The sequence below is a fragment of the Carya illinoinensis genome, chromosome 12, assembly GCF_018687715.1.
Source record: "Carya illinoinensis cultivar Pawnee chromosome 12, C.illinoinensisPawnee_v1, whole genome shotgun sequence".
NCBI lineage: Eukaryota > Viridiplantae > Streptophyta > Magnoliopsida > Fagales > Juglandaceae > Carya > Carya illinoinensis.
The window spans coordinates 24575698-24593353 of NC_056763.1; the positions used below are offsets into that span (position 1 = coordinate 24575698).

The 17656-nt window shown below is 32.4% G+C and overlaps 2 protein-coding genes across 7 annotated transcripts; one reads left to right on the forward strand and one right to left on the reverse strand.

The window, feature by feature from the left end:
- Positions 1-3839: 3839 nt before the first annotated feature.
- On the forward strand, positions 3840-10510 carry LOC122289835 (protein BREVIS RADIX-like). 6 transcript variants are annotated; one of them, XM_043097167.1, is made up of 7 exons: positions 3840-3943; positions 4310-4414; positions 5209-5350; positions 7890-8290; positions 8596-8725; positions 9217-9557; positions 10017-10510. In XM_043097167.1, the coding sequence occupies exons 3-7, from the start codon at positions 5246-5248 to the stop codon at positions 10093-10095; spliced, it is 1056 nt and encodes a 351-aa protein (XP_042953101.1). In that variant the 5' UTR covers positions 3840-3943; positions 4310-4414; positions 5209-5245; the 3' UTR covers positions 10096-10510. The 6 variants fall into 6 exon arrangements, with proteins under 6 accessions (XP_042953101.1, XP_042953104.1, XP_042953102.1 ...); XM_043097170.1 differs by having other exon boundaries at positions 9220-9557; XM_043097168.1 differs by having other exon boundaries at positions 3849-3943; positions 4296-4414.
- Positions 10511-10850: 340 nt separating this feature from the next.
- On the reverse strand, positions 10851-12066 carry LOC122289836 (protein PAM68, chloroplastic-like). The gene is made up of 2 exons (XM_043097172.1): positions 11762-12066; positions 10851-11508 (listed from the first exon to the last, which is right to left on the reverse strand). Exons 1-2 carry the CDS (start codon positions 11840-11842, stop codon positions 10966-10968), a joined length of 624 nt encoding a protein of 207 aa, XP_042953106.1. The 5' UTR covers positions 11843-12066; the 3' UTR covers positions 10851-10965.
- Between the last annotated feature and the right edge of the window lie 5590 nt (positions 12067-17656).

The following is a 17656-nucleotide window of genomic DNA, read 5'->3' on the forward strand; positions in this document are numbered from 1 at the left end:
AAATAATTACATGATAAATGTTTTACTATAACAAGTATCATTTCTTTTCAATAATAGTGATTTTATTGTTATACGTGCATTTATCGTTTTTTTTTGGTTTCTTATTTTGTAACGGTTATGTCAGCGATGGACAATACATAATCCGATGACAACAATACTATGATCAAGGTCAGTGGAGTGGACCCCAACAATATTTTGCATGCAACTCGTAGGATTCGACAATCAATATGGGAGATCGAAATGCCTGGGTATCCCGGCACACCCAACTTTATAATGGGTGTGACGTGCTGATGGTACCATCCACTGTCCAGATAAACTAAGGCCCCGTTTGTTTGTTTATACAATTTATATTAGATTAAATAAGATATTTTGAATATTAATAAAGTTTTAAAGTTAAAATGATGTGAAATAATTTATAAAAAAATATATGTTTAAAAAGTGAGATGAGATGAAATAATTTTTAATTTTTGAGATTTAAAAAATGTGAATAAGTCCCACTTTTTTTATAAAGAATCAAATTATGTATTATTCATGCACCATTCATATCAGTTTTACACTATTTATTGTCGACTTTTACTATTTATTATTATTTGTTTAAGTGGATATTTTTAAAATTAAGAGATTAAACATAATGTATTTAGATATAATAAACTACTATACGGTACAGATGAAATGAAAACAACTCATCTATATTGGCTAACAAAACTTCGCTTAAGTTTTGGTTAATAAGATAATTTATGAATGATAACGAAATAATTTGAGTTAATATGTTATATTGAATTTTAAAAAATAAAAAATATAAGAGAAAATATTAAATTAAAATATTATTAAGTTAAAAAATTACTTAAATATATTTTTTATTTTAAAATTTATAAAAGTTATAATAATTAGATGGAAAAAATTAAATATTTGAAATGAAATATTATTTTATATTTGAATGATGTTTGTGAGTGGAATTTTGAAAATTTTTCATTTCATATCATTTTCCAAACAAAGCCTAAATAAAAGGAGAAAATAAAAAATATATAGATATTTAGAAGCACTATGTTACACTCTAGTCTCTATCACTATGTTACAATGAAAAGAGGTCTCTCCTTTTGAAATGTCGAATCCACGTTCTTGTTTTTGTTAGAGTTTTACTATATATAAATATGATCGTGCACTAATCTGTGTACTAATACTAATTTATTCATATTTAAAATTTAAATTAACATTGTTTTCAATAAAATCTATTTTTTGATCAATCACATCACATTGATGTATAGATTAATACACAATTATACTTTCAACTATATTTTTCTTTTTTGCTAATTATCTCTTCTTCTTAAGTTATTATACATGTCTTGTCCCATCAACATTCATTAAAATTACAATAATCAAATTTCCTCTCCACCACAATTATTAATTGTTTAATGATATAGTCACCATTCTCAACTACCGCTCACTTTTTTTTTTTTGCTTTGTGATTAAAAAGATATTTTTTAATAATATTGTAAATTTTTAAAAAATATATATTAAAAAATATTAAAAAAATACATATGAAAAAATAACCAAAAAAAAACTTACTTATACCTAATAGTAGCTCAGTAGCTCCTAGTAGGTGCTGAAAGCGGCGGACGTAGCACGGTCCTTCTAAACTAATATAAGGTCAGCATTGCATTTCTAAAAAAAAAAAAAAAGAAAAGAAAGAGGCAACAAAGGGATTTACATGGAAAAAGAATTTGGAGGTTATTTCTGGCTTTAGGCTGAAGGATTTTCTAGTAGTAATGAAGAAAATAAGGACTAAAGGACCTTTTCGGAAAGGCACTGCCAAAAGGTTCGCAACCAGCGAACCCTATTCCTTGTCGGTTTACACAATCCACTAGTTTATAGCTTGGCTAGTTGCACATGCTCTACGTTTATATATGTATATGAAAAAGAAAAATGATACACGTAAAATTATTTACGTAATTATTTATATAATTTTATTTTAAATTATGAATCTTATTATAAAATAATTTATAAAAATAACATCGTTTTATACAAAAATGCCCTCAATATAAAATATATTTGCATAAAAATTTGTAAAGTCAATTGTACTTATAATTACTCACACACACATATATATAATATATATAAATGTATGAGCACTTATAGTAATTTTGAAAAAAAGTGAGATCTATTGTTAAAAAATTAATTTATTTTCTGTGAGTCTTATATTTATTTACTTTTTTTTTAAATGATTGCACGATACTTACACATTCACAACTGTAACTATCATTTATATATAAATATATCAATTTTATATGTGTTTAAATATTGATAACATTTTTCATTTACGATTGCTCGGCAGCTTTGGATCCAAGCACATTGACTAATTTTATGCAAAGCTAGCCAAATCATTACTTTAGAATATGAGTGGATAAGATAAGTAATAAAGAGGCTTAAAAAAAGGAATAAAGAAATAAAGAGATTTCAGATTTGAAAGTGGTACTTGTAGGAGATAATTTTCAAACAAGGGACATTTGAAGACAGAGATGAGATATGGAATTTTTAAATTTTTTAAAATTTTATTTTCAAACATTAATTAAATATAAAACACATTTCGATTTTAAAATGTTGACTTTTTAATTTAATCATTATTTAATTATTGTCCAAACATAAAAATTAATATAACTTTTACGGACTTCAAAGCAAAACATAAAAATTAATATAATTTTTTTCAAAGCTCAAAATAAAGATAATATTAGAAAATTATATTTAAACAAAATTTTTAATTTTATAATATTTATATTTAACTTTTTATCTCTCATTTTTTAAAATTTAATAAAATATTTTAACTGAGATCATTTTACTGCTATTTACAGAAAGAGCATGCTAAATAAATCGATAGGTTGCACAGATGTCATATTAAAAAAAAAAAACACCAATAGAAATGCATTCATCGGTGCAATCCTTGGATTCCTATAGAATGACCCTTTACAAAATTCTAAAATCGTCCAAATATCTAAAAGAGTATTAAGAAGGGGGCTCTTGTCATGTTTTGGTGAAACAAAAAGCATCTAATCAATTACATTAGGAAAATATTACATATCATATTTTCATTACTTTAATTTATTATATAAAATATGATAATTTTTATTATTAATTTTATCAATTTTTATATTTATAAAAAATTAAAATTTAATAAATAATATCAACTCACTCGTAATAAAATAAAAAAATAATATCACAATTTATAATCATGAGTAATGTTATACATAGTCGTAAAATATGTAAATACAATGTAATCATTTAAAAAAATAAAATTTATTTTTAAAAACTAATTATTTTTTATAAATTTTATATTTATTTATTTTTTAAAAAAATTATATAATATTTATAATTTTATAACTATAAATATTATTTATCTATAATCACTTAATTCGAGATTAAACTCTTTTGATAATAGAATTATTCTACATTTTATATGAAATTCACAAACTTCGAGAATTCTACACAAATAATATAAAACTCACTTGATGAGATGGTTTAAAAGATGTCAAATGGAAAAGGTAAGAGAATTCATTCTGATCAAATCAAACCGCCCCTCCTATTTTGATCACATCACAGTCAATGAATCCACGCCACGTGTACAAGCTAAGCTATAGATCCCGCCCTGCCCTTTTGATGACCTAGACATGTGGACCCTGGTTGACTGTATTCCTCCTTCCCTGCTCCGGACCCACTCGTCACTCTTTAACGGCTTTTCCACTAACAGACCCACCCTTTTTCCCGTTATCGTAACGGCGAACCCCAACGTCGTCAAGTCCCTTCTCTTCTCTATAAATACGGCGAAATCCCAACTCAAACGAGACTCACCTTTTGCTCTGCTAAAACTTCGAATTTCTACCCAGATATATCACCGGCGTTTCGTCCCCGGCGAAGATTTTCCCTGGCCTATCTTTGCATTTAGCAGACAGAAGTGAGTATTTTTATTTTTCATCTTTTTTGGAGTGGAATTTCTTCAGCGAAATCCAGGGATTTTAATAGCAGCAAAAGGATGGAGAGATTGAGAGTTCTTCAAAAAAAAAAAGTGTGATTCTCTTATGCTTTCTTTGGTGCTCGAGAAATTTAATAATTTCATCGGGTTTTATCAAGAAGAGTCATTACAAGGGAAAATACTCCAAATTTTCTCTTTCTCTTTTTAGAAATCAGTTTCGCCGAACTTTCTCAGGAACCAAACTGAATGTTGCTTTTGTTTAAAAAATGCTTCTCCTTTGGACCACCATCCATTCGATCATGGTTTTGTATCTTCATGTTGATGAAATGTCAAGAACTTTGGTTGCAGGAAAGATATATAAGAGAGGGCTGCTTTTGAAGAGTTTACCGGTACGGTGAAGGGAAAGAGAAACGAGAAGAGGAACAGTCTTTGGGAGTTGGGGTTGGCCTTTGGGTAAGTCGTTTTCGTGTGGTTCTAATGTTGCAATCCAATCTCAGAGCTAACGTTATTCTTGCTTCCTCATGTTTCTTTGTCCTCTCAACCACATCTTTCATCCTCAGACCAAAACAAAAGAAAAACAAAAAAAGAAAATACATATTTTGTCTGTCTAAGTTGCTTTTTTGTCGTTGGGATTCTGGAAGGACGAGGAGCGATGTGATTTACAGTACACGAAAGAAAAAGAAGAGGGTTTGTCAGAGACAGACTTGGGGCTTTGCACAGACAGCATAATCTTTTGATTCTTTTATTCGGCGGGGAGAGGGGGCTTTTGTTTTGTGGGTTAAAGCAAGCACGTAAACCACAGTAAATGAGACCACTTTCAATAAGCCTTTGCCCACATTTTGTTCACTTCTCTTTTTTTTTTTTTTTTTTTGTACAATTATTGATTCACAATATCTTAACTCACTTTCTCAGACTTCTCTGATCCCGAGCACCCCAGCCCCAGCCCCCCCCCCCCCCCCCCCCCCTCTCTTCTTTTGCTTCGCTTTACTCTTCCTCTCCAGGAGGGACCAACTTTTTCTCTCGAAACGAGGAAAAAAAGGGAAAGAAAAACTCATATAGAATTCACAACTTCATTGGGGTTTTTCCTGACTGAATCGAAGCTTCATTAATACTATCTCTCCATTAAACTGATGCAAAGAAACCTAGTTGAGTTATTGTTTTTCCCGGTATTTATTTCATCTGTATTGTGTATACTCTGCTTCATTATGTATACAGTTTTGAAATGTAAAGGTTTTGTTGTTTTGCAGGGGTAAAGAAGGAGGTAATTAAACGAGGGAGGATACAATGTTTACGTGCATAGCGTGCACGAAGCAAACGGGGGAAAATGATGGAGAGGAAGGAGCGCGTGGTAGTGGCACCCCAAGCTCCGTCAAAAGCCTGACGGCGCAGGTTCCTAATCCTACACCTCTCTCTCTCTCTCTCTCTCTCTCTCTCTAGATGCTTGTCTATCTCTTGGTCCAGTTGTTGAGTGTGATGCACTGTAGAATCTACTTTTTGTTCATTCTTTTATTCGATTTCTCTCACGAGATCCTTTACGTGCCAAGCTCTTACCCCCTTCCCCTGGCCCTCTTATTCGATTTCTGTCACGTGCGCCACTCTTTTTAGTTTTTAACATCTTAATTCAATCTTATATTCTTAGTTCTTTCCTTTTGTTCCAATCAATAATAAGTGTATGATTGCCATTCCTTCATATTCATGAACGCCTCCATTTTTGGATGGAGATAATTTCCTTTAAAAAAAAATTAATTAAAAATATGAACATAATCTCTTTCTCATGCTGCCTTTAATAATATCTTTGCTAATAACGGTCTTTATTCGTGATCGATGGAATTTATTTTGTAATTTTTTTCAATTTCTTTAGAACCAATAAAGTCTGTGTGTACTGTTCGTTTGTACCCAGAAAAACTTTAGCAGTGGCAGTGGATGATCAATAGAATCTGTATAGCTTAAACTTTGAGCCTAGATTGGTAGAAGGTGCATGGGACGGTACGTACGTACGTGCATGAGATCAGCCAGTGGGGAAGCCGGCTGTTTTTCTCTGCGTTAGTTTTTCTATCGATAACGAGGCTGTTTTATGAATGTTTTGGCCCTCCAAAACTTATGGCGGATGGAGTCTGGCGATAACCATTGAGATTGGTCTCTTTGGCTTTTGTTTTGGTCAAGTCTTCCTAGTTGTGGCAAATTTCCTAGAGAGAGAGAGAGAGTGACAACCAGATTACACATCGACCAGTCGTGGGAATCTTATAAATAAAAAAGAAGAAGACAAAAAACAGAGACGCACACCAAGAAAAGGACTATCCAAATAGGTACCTTTGTGTGAGACCCACCGCTGAATTCTTGTCGTTTCCACTGTATTTTTTTGAAACAATTAGCTAGCCAATTATATGACGTAGAGAGAGAGAGAGAGAGAGAGCGAGAAAAAAAAACCCAATCTTAAAAGAGAAAAAAACTGTGGGTGACAGACCGACCAGAGTCAGGGCAAATCAGAAAAAGCACCTATTCATTTCAGATTGTGTTTAGACTATATGCCTTGACTGTGGCTCTTCCTTCTCCACTCTGTCTATATTGTGTCATGACTGCACCAATCTCAATTATTTTTGTAAATTGTTATCTAAATTATATTAAACAGATTACTATAACACCCAGTTTTCCGCCATTTGAATATAAAATTTTAGCCTTATGTTACTGTTTTGCTGTGATTTTCTAGGCTGGATATAGCTATCCCATTGAGCAGGACACCTATCTTAGCAAACAGTTTAGAAGCCATGCCTGCCAAGTGTTTCTTGCATGCATGCCATCTGCCAATACCAATTTTAGCGCACATTTAATTATTACCCTTTTATTGGATTAAAACCTTCTCAAAACCCATAATAAAAATTAATAAAGAAAAGGACTTAGTATCCGTACGTTGGCCTGACTGGCTTATCCCTTCTTTACGAGGGGAAGGGACCGGCTTCGCATGTGGAAGGAGAAGATTACTATTGCCTATGTCAATTTACTACGATGCATACTTCACATTATTTGCTTTTTTGAAAGGTTGAAAATCTTTCCTGCCATCGACGATCTATGTATTGAACTTTGTTACATGTTCCTCTATCTTAGCACCACTCTTATAAATACTCAAATTAGAGGAATTAAAAAAAAAATAATACTATATATCATACTACCATCTTATTTGTATCCTACTATATATGATATGGTGTATTTATCACCATTTGATGATAAAAAAGTATACAATAAATTATCATTCAATGATGATAAATGTGTCACATTTTACTTAATGTAATGCAAGTAAGATGATAGTATGGTGTATAGAATTTTCCTTTCCAATATTTTTGATGTAGAGTCAAGAGTGTGCTTCTTCAGATGATTCACTGCCATTCTTTTCTTCCTTTTCTCTCTTCTTTTCTTTTTGAATTGTTCTTCCCAATATTCTCCACTCATATCATGTACTATAGATTTCTGTCCAATCTTTTTAACAAGAATAACTTGGGTGAGGATCGCCCATACTACTCTTCTATATACATGAGCTAGCTACCGAGCATCCAAAGAGATGCCAGCTTGGTTTATTGTATTTAGGCCACATTGATTGCTGTTTTATTGTATTTATGCCTGTTCTTCGCTCGTGTGGATCATGTCGTATATATGCTTTAAGTTCTTTCAATCCACTATTGCATATATATAGCACATGATCAGTAGAAAGTTTTCCAAGACTACCTTTGGTATTTGTAGATTGAGTAAATTAGTCATGAATATAGAAACATATCTGCAAATTGCTTGTTCATTTCAAGGAATTGCACCATCTCTTTTGTGGCTTTCTGTATGCATAATCCTCCATTTCTAATGTTCAAAATTTATAACCTTGAACTTTTTTTCACGTGATAATCATGTTTGCATTTTATTAAGCATGGATTTCAATAATGTGCAGATCAAGGATATGGCATTGAAATTCTCTGGTGCATACCGGCAATGCAAGCCCTGCACGGGCTCCAGCAGCTACAAGAAAGGAGGCCAACGGCCTTACCCGGACTTTGATACGATTTCAGAAGGGGTTCCATACCCCTACCTTGGAGGAGCAAGCGCAAACTCAACACCTGCATGGGACTTCACAAGTCACCACCCCACAACAAGATCTGACTCAAGATTTAGTGGGGTATTGAGAGGTGATCAGACTCCTAGAGGAGTGTCTGTGTCTGCACAGTCTTGTGATGTGGTGTTTGAGGATGAGGATGAGCCTAAGGAGTGGATGGCACAGGTAGAACCAGGTGTTCACATCACTTTCGTGTCCCTTCCTAATGGTGGAAATGATCTTAAACGAATACGCTTCAGGTAATGTGAGGTTTACTTCCAGCATCAGCAAATTTAACTATGCCTGTTAAATTCAAAAACAAAAACAATAAAGAAGAAGAATGAAGTCATAATTATATTTTTCACATCGATTAGTTCTTTCTCCAGTATGTGTAATATTTGGAGTAGCTTGTGTAATAACTCGCCCACTTGAAAACTATATAAGTACATATGAAATGGGCATTGGGACCCCAAATTTCATCAGAAAGCTTCAGGTTTTTGTCACCAAAACTCAATTACACTCTCTAAATCCAGAAACTGACATTACTTGGCATTTCAATTTGAAGCCGAGAGATGTTTAATAAATGGCAAGCTCAGCAATGGTGGGGTGAGAACTATGACCGAATCATGGAGCTCTACAACGTCCAGAGATTTAATAGGCAAGCTCTTCACACTCCCCCAAGGTCTGAGGATGAGGTAAACACATTCTTATGCCATCCCTTTTTACTTGATCGGAGTATAATAATCAGCCGATAGGCTACTTAAGAATAAATTCCAGACTTGAGACTATCCATAAGGAAAATTCTATATACCACGCTACTCATTAGGTTCATCTATTCATAAACCTATGCAGTCCTTTAGCCTCTTGGAATATCAACTCCATCATCCAAAGTGACAACATTGTCTTTCCTCAAGTCATGCTAAAACCTTCTATATGTATGAAACATTATTTCTCATCAATTGGGAAGATGGACCTAATGGTCTATAAAGCCGGTGAGGATTTGCTTGAGTCATAAAATAACAAGCTGAATTTTTTTTTTTTGACAGTGTTTCGAATATTTATCTCCCCATCTGTGTGCAAGATAGATGATTCGAGTCTCCTATAATATAATATACTAAAAATATTGTCTAGTTATATTCATGAGGGTAATCCCCAATTATTTACGGATACTTTTACACTTCAACAGCAGAGAGATTCTTCATACACAAGGCTTGGATCAGCAAGGGAAAGTCCCATGGCTTCATCATTGAACAGGGAGTGGACACCAAGGAGCCACTATAGACCCTCTGTAAATACAGGGTATTACCCAGCTGATCCGTTGGATCATGGTGGTGGCCACCATTACAATGCAGGATCATCCATGGATGCGTCGCGGACGACAACCTCTTCTCGGGATGAAGCTTCAGTTTCTATTAGCAATGCCAGTGACCTGGAAACTGAATGGGTAGAGCAAGATGACCCTGGGGTGTACATTACCATCAGACAGTTAGCCGATGGCACTAGGGAGCTTCGGCGTGTCAGGTTCAGGTAACCAAATTCATCTGCATTTATATCATAACTCCTTATTGCATCATTTGGTGGCCAAGAAGACTGAGGAAGGAAAAGAGTTATGAACTTAATTGAACAAGAGTTCAACTCTTAAGCCCCAAAAATAACTTTATTTTCCTCAGCTGCCCAACCCACCATATTATAAATTTTCAGAAACTATGTGAAAGTGTTATTTGAATGAGAAAAAAATATAGAGAACTCTTTTCACAATTCCATTTTAAATGGAGGACATATTTGTACAATAATGATACTCCCGTAACTATTTTACAAGTTGTTTTATGTGAATGTCATCCATTTTAAGCAACTGTAAAAAAATTATAAAAATGATTGTCTCTATCACTACTCATGAAATGAGCAGTTTTTGGCATTTTAAACAGACCTTTTTTGCCTTGAAGGGCGAGGCAGCTTTTGACAAGTTTTTCATTTGTATTTGAGCAGCCGAGAAAAGTTTGGAGAGGTGAACGCAAAGCAGTGGTGGGAAGAGAACAAAGAGAGAATACAAGCTCAGTACCTTTAAAGATTTGATTTAAACGATATACACTACCACAGATAAAAGTATAAAGAAGTCAGGGTGCATCTGCATGCTGTAATGGAGCCTTTATAGAGAGAATTGCAGTTAGACACCACAGCTGATGGTTATAACCATGTGTTCTATCATAACCTATTATGATGGCTCTGTTTTGGGTAAAGGCTCGTTTTCGTGAGATGTCCAGATGGGTCCTGTTTTTTCTTTGTTTTTGTTTTTATGATGATGGTCACTATTTAGTGAAATATTTTTGGGCCTCCTTTCTTCCCACTTACATATAAGAGTTTGTTATTTGATACACAAATTCGAGAAATGCAATTGAAATCATTCCCGGCTGTATGCACAGATTTCTTGTAATGCTGATTTTATTCTTTGGGAATATATTTTCGATTGTATTTTATCAAAATGGCTACATCTTAAAATGGAGTGTCTGTCCAAGGGAGGAAATTAAGAAAAAAAGAAAAATAGAATAGAGTGAACCATGCTAACTTGTTCATTTGCCTAGCTTGGGATTAGATTTTTGGACCTTCATTGTCATCATCTGATTTGGGAGGCAATCCTGGTTCTGTAACATCTGCTATTTGTTCAGCTGGGGCTGCAAGTGAGAAAGCTCAAGTATGGTGTTTGATTTTGTGTCTGCAAAAGTCAGCTTTGATTTATGGGGTAAGGCTTGGCCTGCGACTTCAGAAGAGAGGAAAATATGAAGAAAACTGAAAACCTATCCTAGAAATTTGGAATCATGAATGTACATATTAAATGTCCATCAAATTTACTTTAATGGTTTGAAAATGGTAAAAATATCAGAAGGTAGAAGAGGTGGGGGGAAGATTAAACCAGGGTGTGATAGAAAGATAAATCCTCTTACTCTCTTCTAGATCTACCCCAGATTGACTGCCAAAAAACAGGCCAGTTTTTCTGAGCTTCATTCCAACCTAAGAGAGAACCCTCCCTCATTGGATCCCAGCTAGAGGATACAATCCCATAACTCACCCCTAAGAGAGCAGACCCAAAGAAGAAGAATGACACAATGAAAGGCACCCATGTGGGCACATCAATCTTCAGTCCAACTTTCAGATAGTAAAAGAATGGGAAGAATAAAATCCCCATGAACAGTGGTATCCCTACTGAGAAACCCATCCTGCTCATCATCCTGTTGGTCACTACCTCTGGTATTACTCCTTGATCTGGCCCTTCATCTTCTTCTTCCTCTTCCTCTTCTTCATCACTGTCATTATCTCTCTTTGGCTTCTTGGTCTTCTTGGTTTTCCTTGAAGACGGTCCAAAGCCTCGAGGACCTCTCAAGGTTGCAAAGAGTGATACAGTTGGGCGGGACAATTGAGCTCGGTTTTGGTTTAGTTTTGGGAGGAAATTGGGAATTGGGAGGATGCAAATCTTTCGTTCAATCTGCAAGAGAAGATATATATATATATATATATATATATATATATATAAATAAGTATTCATACAAATAAAGACAGCTGATTTTACCAAAAGGATTGAGATTCAGCAAATTATCATACTATATTCTTGCCCAGAAAGTCAGGACTGTAGAAGGAAAGTTCCTTTGTCCTCAGTTACCGATATCTTTGTACGTTCAGTCATAGTATAAGAAGACCCAATTTCCTACTTTTGAGTGAAGTATTTGGAGGGATTTTACCTTGTGGTAAGATTTTGGATTGAACTTGGGAGTTAAAGAAAGCTTGAATGTCGATGAAGTTGCCTCCGGAACTACAGCCATTAGCCTTCTCTCTTATCTCTAGCTTTCCTGTAATCTTGACTCGATCTTCAATTAAAAGTTAGACGAAGAAGAAGAAGAAACTCTTGGTTTGAGAAAGAGAGAACAGGCTTACGATAACTAAGCTCGACGAGGTATTTCAGGGTTATTTCTTCACAAAATGCTCAAGTTGTTATGAGAGAGAGAGAGAGAGGTGAGCTTTGGAAAAGGATAAGGTTTGATAAATTAGATGATATATTGTCAGTTCCCCAAGGCTCAAGTGGCGTCGAGTGGAACTCAACGGTCCTTCCGGTTCAATCCGCATCTAAAAATTGTGCTATCGACTGGCTTCACATATGGGTTAGCTGAAGTGAGTTTAAGTTGTTTATGAATATTAGTTAATTGAAGTAATGGAATGAATTATGTGAGGGTAATTTAAAATAAATTTTGATGTGTTTAGATGTTAAAATGAGTTTAGTACTATTTATAGAAAATTGAAAAATATTGTAGTTTCCACATATAAAAATGTATTGAGTTGAAAAAAGTTATAGGTCCCATGTATAACGTAGTTTTGAGTTGAGATGAGTTTAGTAATTTGAGAGTTAGGTGTTTGAACGTTACGCTTAGTTTAAAATTAAATTGAACTGAGTTGATCTCAGTTGAGTCTTACAACAAAATGAATTTGAAGGTTACAAATCAAAAATTTTGATCCATTATTTTTATCATATTGGATTATTAGCTATTACTTCAGTCGGTCCATTCAACCTATGAACAATTTTTTCTCTTTTTTATTTTTATAGAAAAATTAATTAAATTAATAATATTAAAATTAAGTGTCCTCTTTAACATTTTATACATGGTTAATGAATATTAAATAATTTCATTGTATATATAGTCAACGATGATCCCTTTAATAAAAACTACATAATTAACTCATATAAAATAATATATTATATATAATATTTAAAAATATATATTTATACATTTGATCTGTCTCGATTCTGTCCGGCCTAAAAAAAATACCTCAAGACCTACTAATAAGACTATCGGTCTAATCTTTTAGCCCTAATAATCTCAAATCATCTCATCACATCTCATTCTATCTTAACATTCAAATATAAATACTTTTCAATTTTAAATTTTCAAAATTTTCATCTAATCATTATTTAATCATTACAACTTTTTCAAACTTATAAATAAAACACAAAAAATAATTCAATTTTTCAAATTTTGAAATAAAAATAATATTAAAAAACTATATTATAACAATATTTTAACTTTATAATATTTTTATTTAATTTTATTTCCTTTTTCCAAAACCTCATAAAATATCTTGACTCAAACTATTTCATTACTATTTACAAATTATCTCACCACTATTCACAAATTTCTCATTTTCATCTCGTTTATATAAACCAACAAGGTCTGAGTGAACATACACTTTGATTACTTTTTTTTTAATATTTCGAGGTATTGAATTCTTAAAAAATAATTATGGAGTAAGTTATTATATTTACAACGAAAAAATCTAGTTGCAAGTACAATTATGTACTAATCTGCGCACTAATTTAATGTGATTAGTCAAAAAGTAAATTTTATTAAAAATAGTATTAATTTAAATTTTAAATATGAAGGAATCAGTATTGGTACGCAGATTAGTACGCGACTTTGCTTGTATGTAGCAAAACTCATTTACAAATTAGCGTGAAGTATACTCTGTGTGGTTAACGTGAAACATTTGATTTGTAAAACTTAAATCTGTAAATTTTTCTTACAAATTAAAATTTTCCAGATAATATAAAATGCATATACTCTATACCGACGTGTGAATATAATTTTTTTTATATTATTTTTATTTAGAATTTTAAAGAAGGCTGTGCATACAATTTTTTTTTTTTTTTCAGGCATTATTTCAAACACAAACCTTATGTTCTAACGTAACTTATGGTGATGGCTCTGTCTTGAGTAAAGTCTCATTTCAGTGAGATGTCTTTGTTTTTATGATCATGATTGGGGCTCCCCCACTTACATATTAGAGATTTTATGTGATGCACAAATTTGAGAAATGAAATTGAAACCATTCCCTGTTGGTTATATATAGGTCTTGTTCTTTTTATTTTCTATTTTTTTTTTCATGCCTTATGAAGATGATTGCGGTCTTGTTGTTTAGTTTTAGAAATTAGAATGGAATGAGCAATTGAATTTTTTAATTTAGTCGCCTACTTTGTGCTAATATAATTATTTTATGAAAAATTGACTTACTTCATTCATAAGAGAAAAGTTATATTCATGACCAGATACATATAGAGAAGATAAATGAGAAATGGAGAAACAAGAGAATGAGAGAGGGAAAGAGAAAGGAGAAGGAAGAGGAAGCCGAGGCATTCTCCTCCTCCAGTGATTTAAGAGTTTCTAAGAGAGAGTTTGAAAATGAGAGGGATGGCATTAGGATTTCTCAATTCAATTCCGACATGGCTATTTGAAAAAAATTCAACACTATTTTTTTTTTGGGCTAATATTTTTGAACCTTCATTAATTTGGAAGAGTATGTGGTGTTGCAATTTGCTAGGTTTTTAATTTTAAGTTAGAGAAGCGCTTTCAAACGGTCCAGCTATTAATTGAATAGTAACAACCCTCCTTTCACTTGTTGCCACATCAGTAAATACACATTAATCTCAATAGATTCTACTACACATAATCTCATCTTCCACACCCCCCCCCCCAACTTCTGCTCTGCTTTGGGTTTTGACTTCACCAATTCATATTGAAGCTGAAAACCCCATATTCGAATTTGAATCTCATTCTCCCACTTTAAACCAGAGCTTATACCATAATCCAGAACTAGAAGCGTTTTGTCTCGAACGAACAACCAAATTCATGCTTCGAGTACTCCAAAACACTTTATGAAGGAAGTTGGAGTACAATCCAAATTCATATGCTTATATAATATTTTATTTCAAAACATGCAGCAAATCAATAACTCTCCTCCTCTTTTCTCTAAAGTTTATTTTCTTCTTTCTATTTTCTTTTTGCCATTTTTTTTCCTTTATTAATTTATTTTTGTATTTCTGCATGTAAAAGGGTAATCGATGATTGTTGTTGCTTTTTTTTTTTTTAATATGAAAATATGAGATTGCAACCTTTAAATTTCAGTTCACAAGACAAATAGAGATATTTGGATATGGAGTGGGTGACTGTGTCACGAGAGGCCAACTCGAGATGAAGTCGTGTGAGAGGGCGTCAGTCTCTGTGTCGCGAGAGGGTCAACTGGAGATAAAGTTGTGCGAAGACACCTGTGTGAAGCTGCTAGATGGGGGGTTCCGTGCGAGAGCCAGTGTGAGGCTATGAGAGGGGCGTGTGACACTGCGAGAGAGGGGTTCCGTGCAGAGGCTAAGAGAGGAAAACCAGAAGGAGGCACGAAATGGGAAAGTGATTTCTAATATGATACAGTGCATCCACAAGTTTATTGTGATAAAACACTTATGTGTCACTGCATTATTGGTGGGCTGTCATCTCAGTAAAATAAGCCTGATTGGTCTCCATGATTTTTCATTAAGTTATGATACTTGTAAATTGATATTTAAACACATTGTTTATTATGAAATCCATTATAATTTTAAAAAGAGTCAATAAATGACCTTACATAGAGTTTTTCTTTTATTTTTCGCATATAAATGGCAGCTTGGGGTAAGGTTTGACCTGCTACTGAAAATTGAAAAATAGAGAGAAAATAATAATAGGAAGAAAACAAAAAAGGTGTTCTGTAAATAAAGGTGACAAAGATAAATGCTTTAGTTCTTCCCAAATATATAGAGGATAGAAGCCCTAGAGCTTGGCCCTAACACAGCAGACCCAAGAAGAAGAATGACACAATGAAGGACACTCACGTTGGCTATTGAGATGGTTTCTTAATAATAATAAGATATTTGATTTGAAATACATTATAAATAGTTTGAGTTAATATATTTTATAAAATATTAAAAAATAAGAGATAAAAAGTTAAAATAAAAATATTAAAAATTTAAAATATTGTTAGAATATTATTTTTATTGTGAGATTTAAAAAAATTAAATTTTCTTTTTTAAATTTTGTTTGGAAGTTTAGAAATTTTGTAATAATTAGATAAAAAAATTGAATATTTGAAATAAAAAAATATTTGTATTTGTAGTGTTTGGATATTGAGATGAGATAAGATGAAAGTATCTCTCTATCCAAACTAGGTCTAATTATTGTTTTGAAATACAAACTTGCCTCAATTCATCTCAAATTAATTATTAATGGGATTTACTATTTTTTTTAACTTTCTATAAAACAGTTAAATCATCTCAACATACTGTATACATAGGGGTGTAATCGGTCCGGTTTTAGATAAAATTTAAGACCGAACCAGTATATACTAGTTTTACATTTTTAAAAACCGATTACGTATCGGTTATCCCCTAGACCGGTAAATCCAGTTTTACTAATTCTAATCCAGTTTTCTGATTTTTTTTTAAAACAAATTTGTAGGAAAAAAAAATGTTTTAAAAAAAAATGTTTTATACTTTTATTCCAAAATCTATTACTATTACAAAAGCTACTTTACTAAAAAAAAATCTGATTTGCTACCATATGCTTTACTAAAAACTGCTTTAAAAAAAATCTACTTTACTAAAAAGAATCTCCTATAAGCTATAAATATAACTACTACAACAATTGGGAAAAAAAATATGCAATAAAAAGACAAATCTGCCATGGAATAAAATAAGTCTAAAAGTCTAAATTAGAAGTCCAAAAGTCTAACAATTCAACAAATTACAAGTCTAAAAGTCTAAAAAATTACAAGTCCAAATTCCAAAAGTCTAAATTTCAAAAGTCTAAATTACAAGTCCAAAAGTCCATCCAACAAATTACAAGTCTAAAATTCTAACAAATTATAAGTCCAAATTACAAATTCAAATTATAAGTTCAAATTATAAGAACATCCAATAAAAAACTTTACAACTAAATTCTAGAACAAATAGCTATGCACAAGCCACCAACTCCAATAGTCCATTTAATAAACCTTGTAATTGTATGAAAATAAATCAAACAGGTAATTCCAATAAAAAGTTAGTAATTACATTAAATGAAAAAAAAAAAAACTTAAAGAAATATGTTATACAAGTTGACTAGCCTTGATTTTTACTCAAAATTATTGCTTCATAACTAATTTTTTTCTCAACCTAATTATGAACAAACAAATTTGAGAACATTTTACTCATAAAATAATATTTGAAAGATGAATATTGACTGGTCAAATTTGGAGAAATAGATGAAAATATTGTAGTTCAAAGCTCAATAGCTTGAGCTTTGGCTATTTCAATGCACGTAAATTTTGGCATAATTAGTTATAATTTGGCTAGTCACTGTCAGTGCTCCTGATCATTGGAGATAGATGGAGGAATAATCAAAATGAGTAATGTTAGGTATAAGATTTAAATAAACAAATACCATACAAGTTCTTTATAAAAAGGTTTGTCCTACTAATAAAAAAATAATTTTTTTATATAAAGTTTATTTTTTTACAAAGATGTATATAAAATTTGTCTGTTCAAAACTTTTACAAGTCATTTCTAGACAAAGAATACCGAACAATAGAAGTCTTGTGGGAGGTGCTTTTTAAAAGTTGTGCACCAAATAGGAGTGTGCGTTACACTTGCACCAAATAATGAGCTCGATGTCGGATTCATGGCGCCACCTTTGAGTGCAAATCCATTCACCTTTGTACCTCACCTTACCACCCACCGCATATTCCCATTTTTGTTCTCACCAAAACCATTTCTCTCGTTCCTTAATTTTAAAAAGTATATATATATA

Coding starts and splice junctions, on each gene's coding strand:
- LOC122289835 (XM_043097165.1), top strand. CDS start 7,650: ATGATCAGTAGAAAGTTTTCCAAGACTACCTTTGGTATTTGTAGATTG. Junction 7,782..7,889: donor CATCTCTTTTGTGGCTTTCT/GTATGCATAATC, acceptor AATAATGTGCAG/ATCAAGGATATGGCATTGAA. Junction 8,291..8,595: donor CTTAAACGAATACGCTTCAG/GTAATGTGAGGT, acceptor TTCAATTTGAAG/CCGAGAGATGTTTAATAAAT.
- LOC122289836 (XM_043097172.1), bottom strand. CDS start 11,842: ATGGCTGTAGTTCCGGAGGCAACTTCATCGACATTCAAGCTTTCTTTA. Junction 11,509..11,761: donor ATCCAAAATCTTACCACAAG/GTAAAATCCCTC, acceptor CTTCTCTTGCAG/ATTGAACGAAAGATTTGCAT.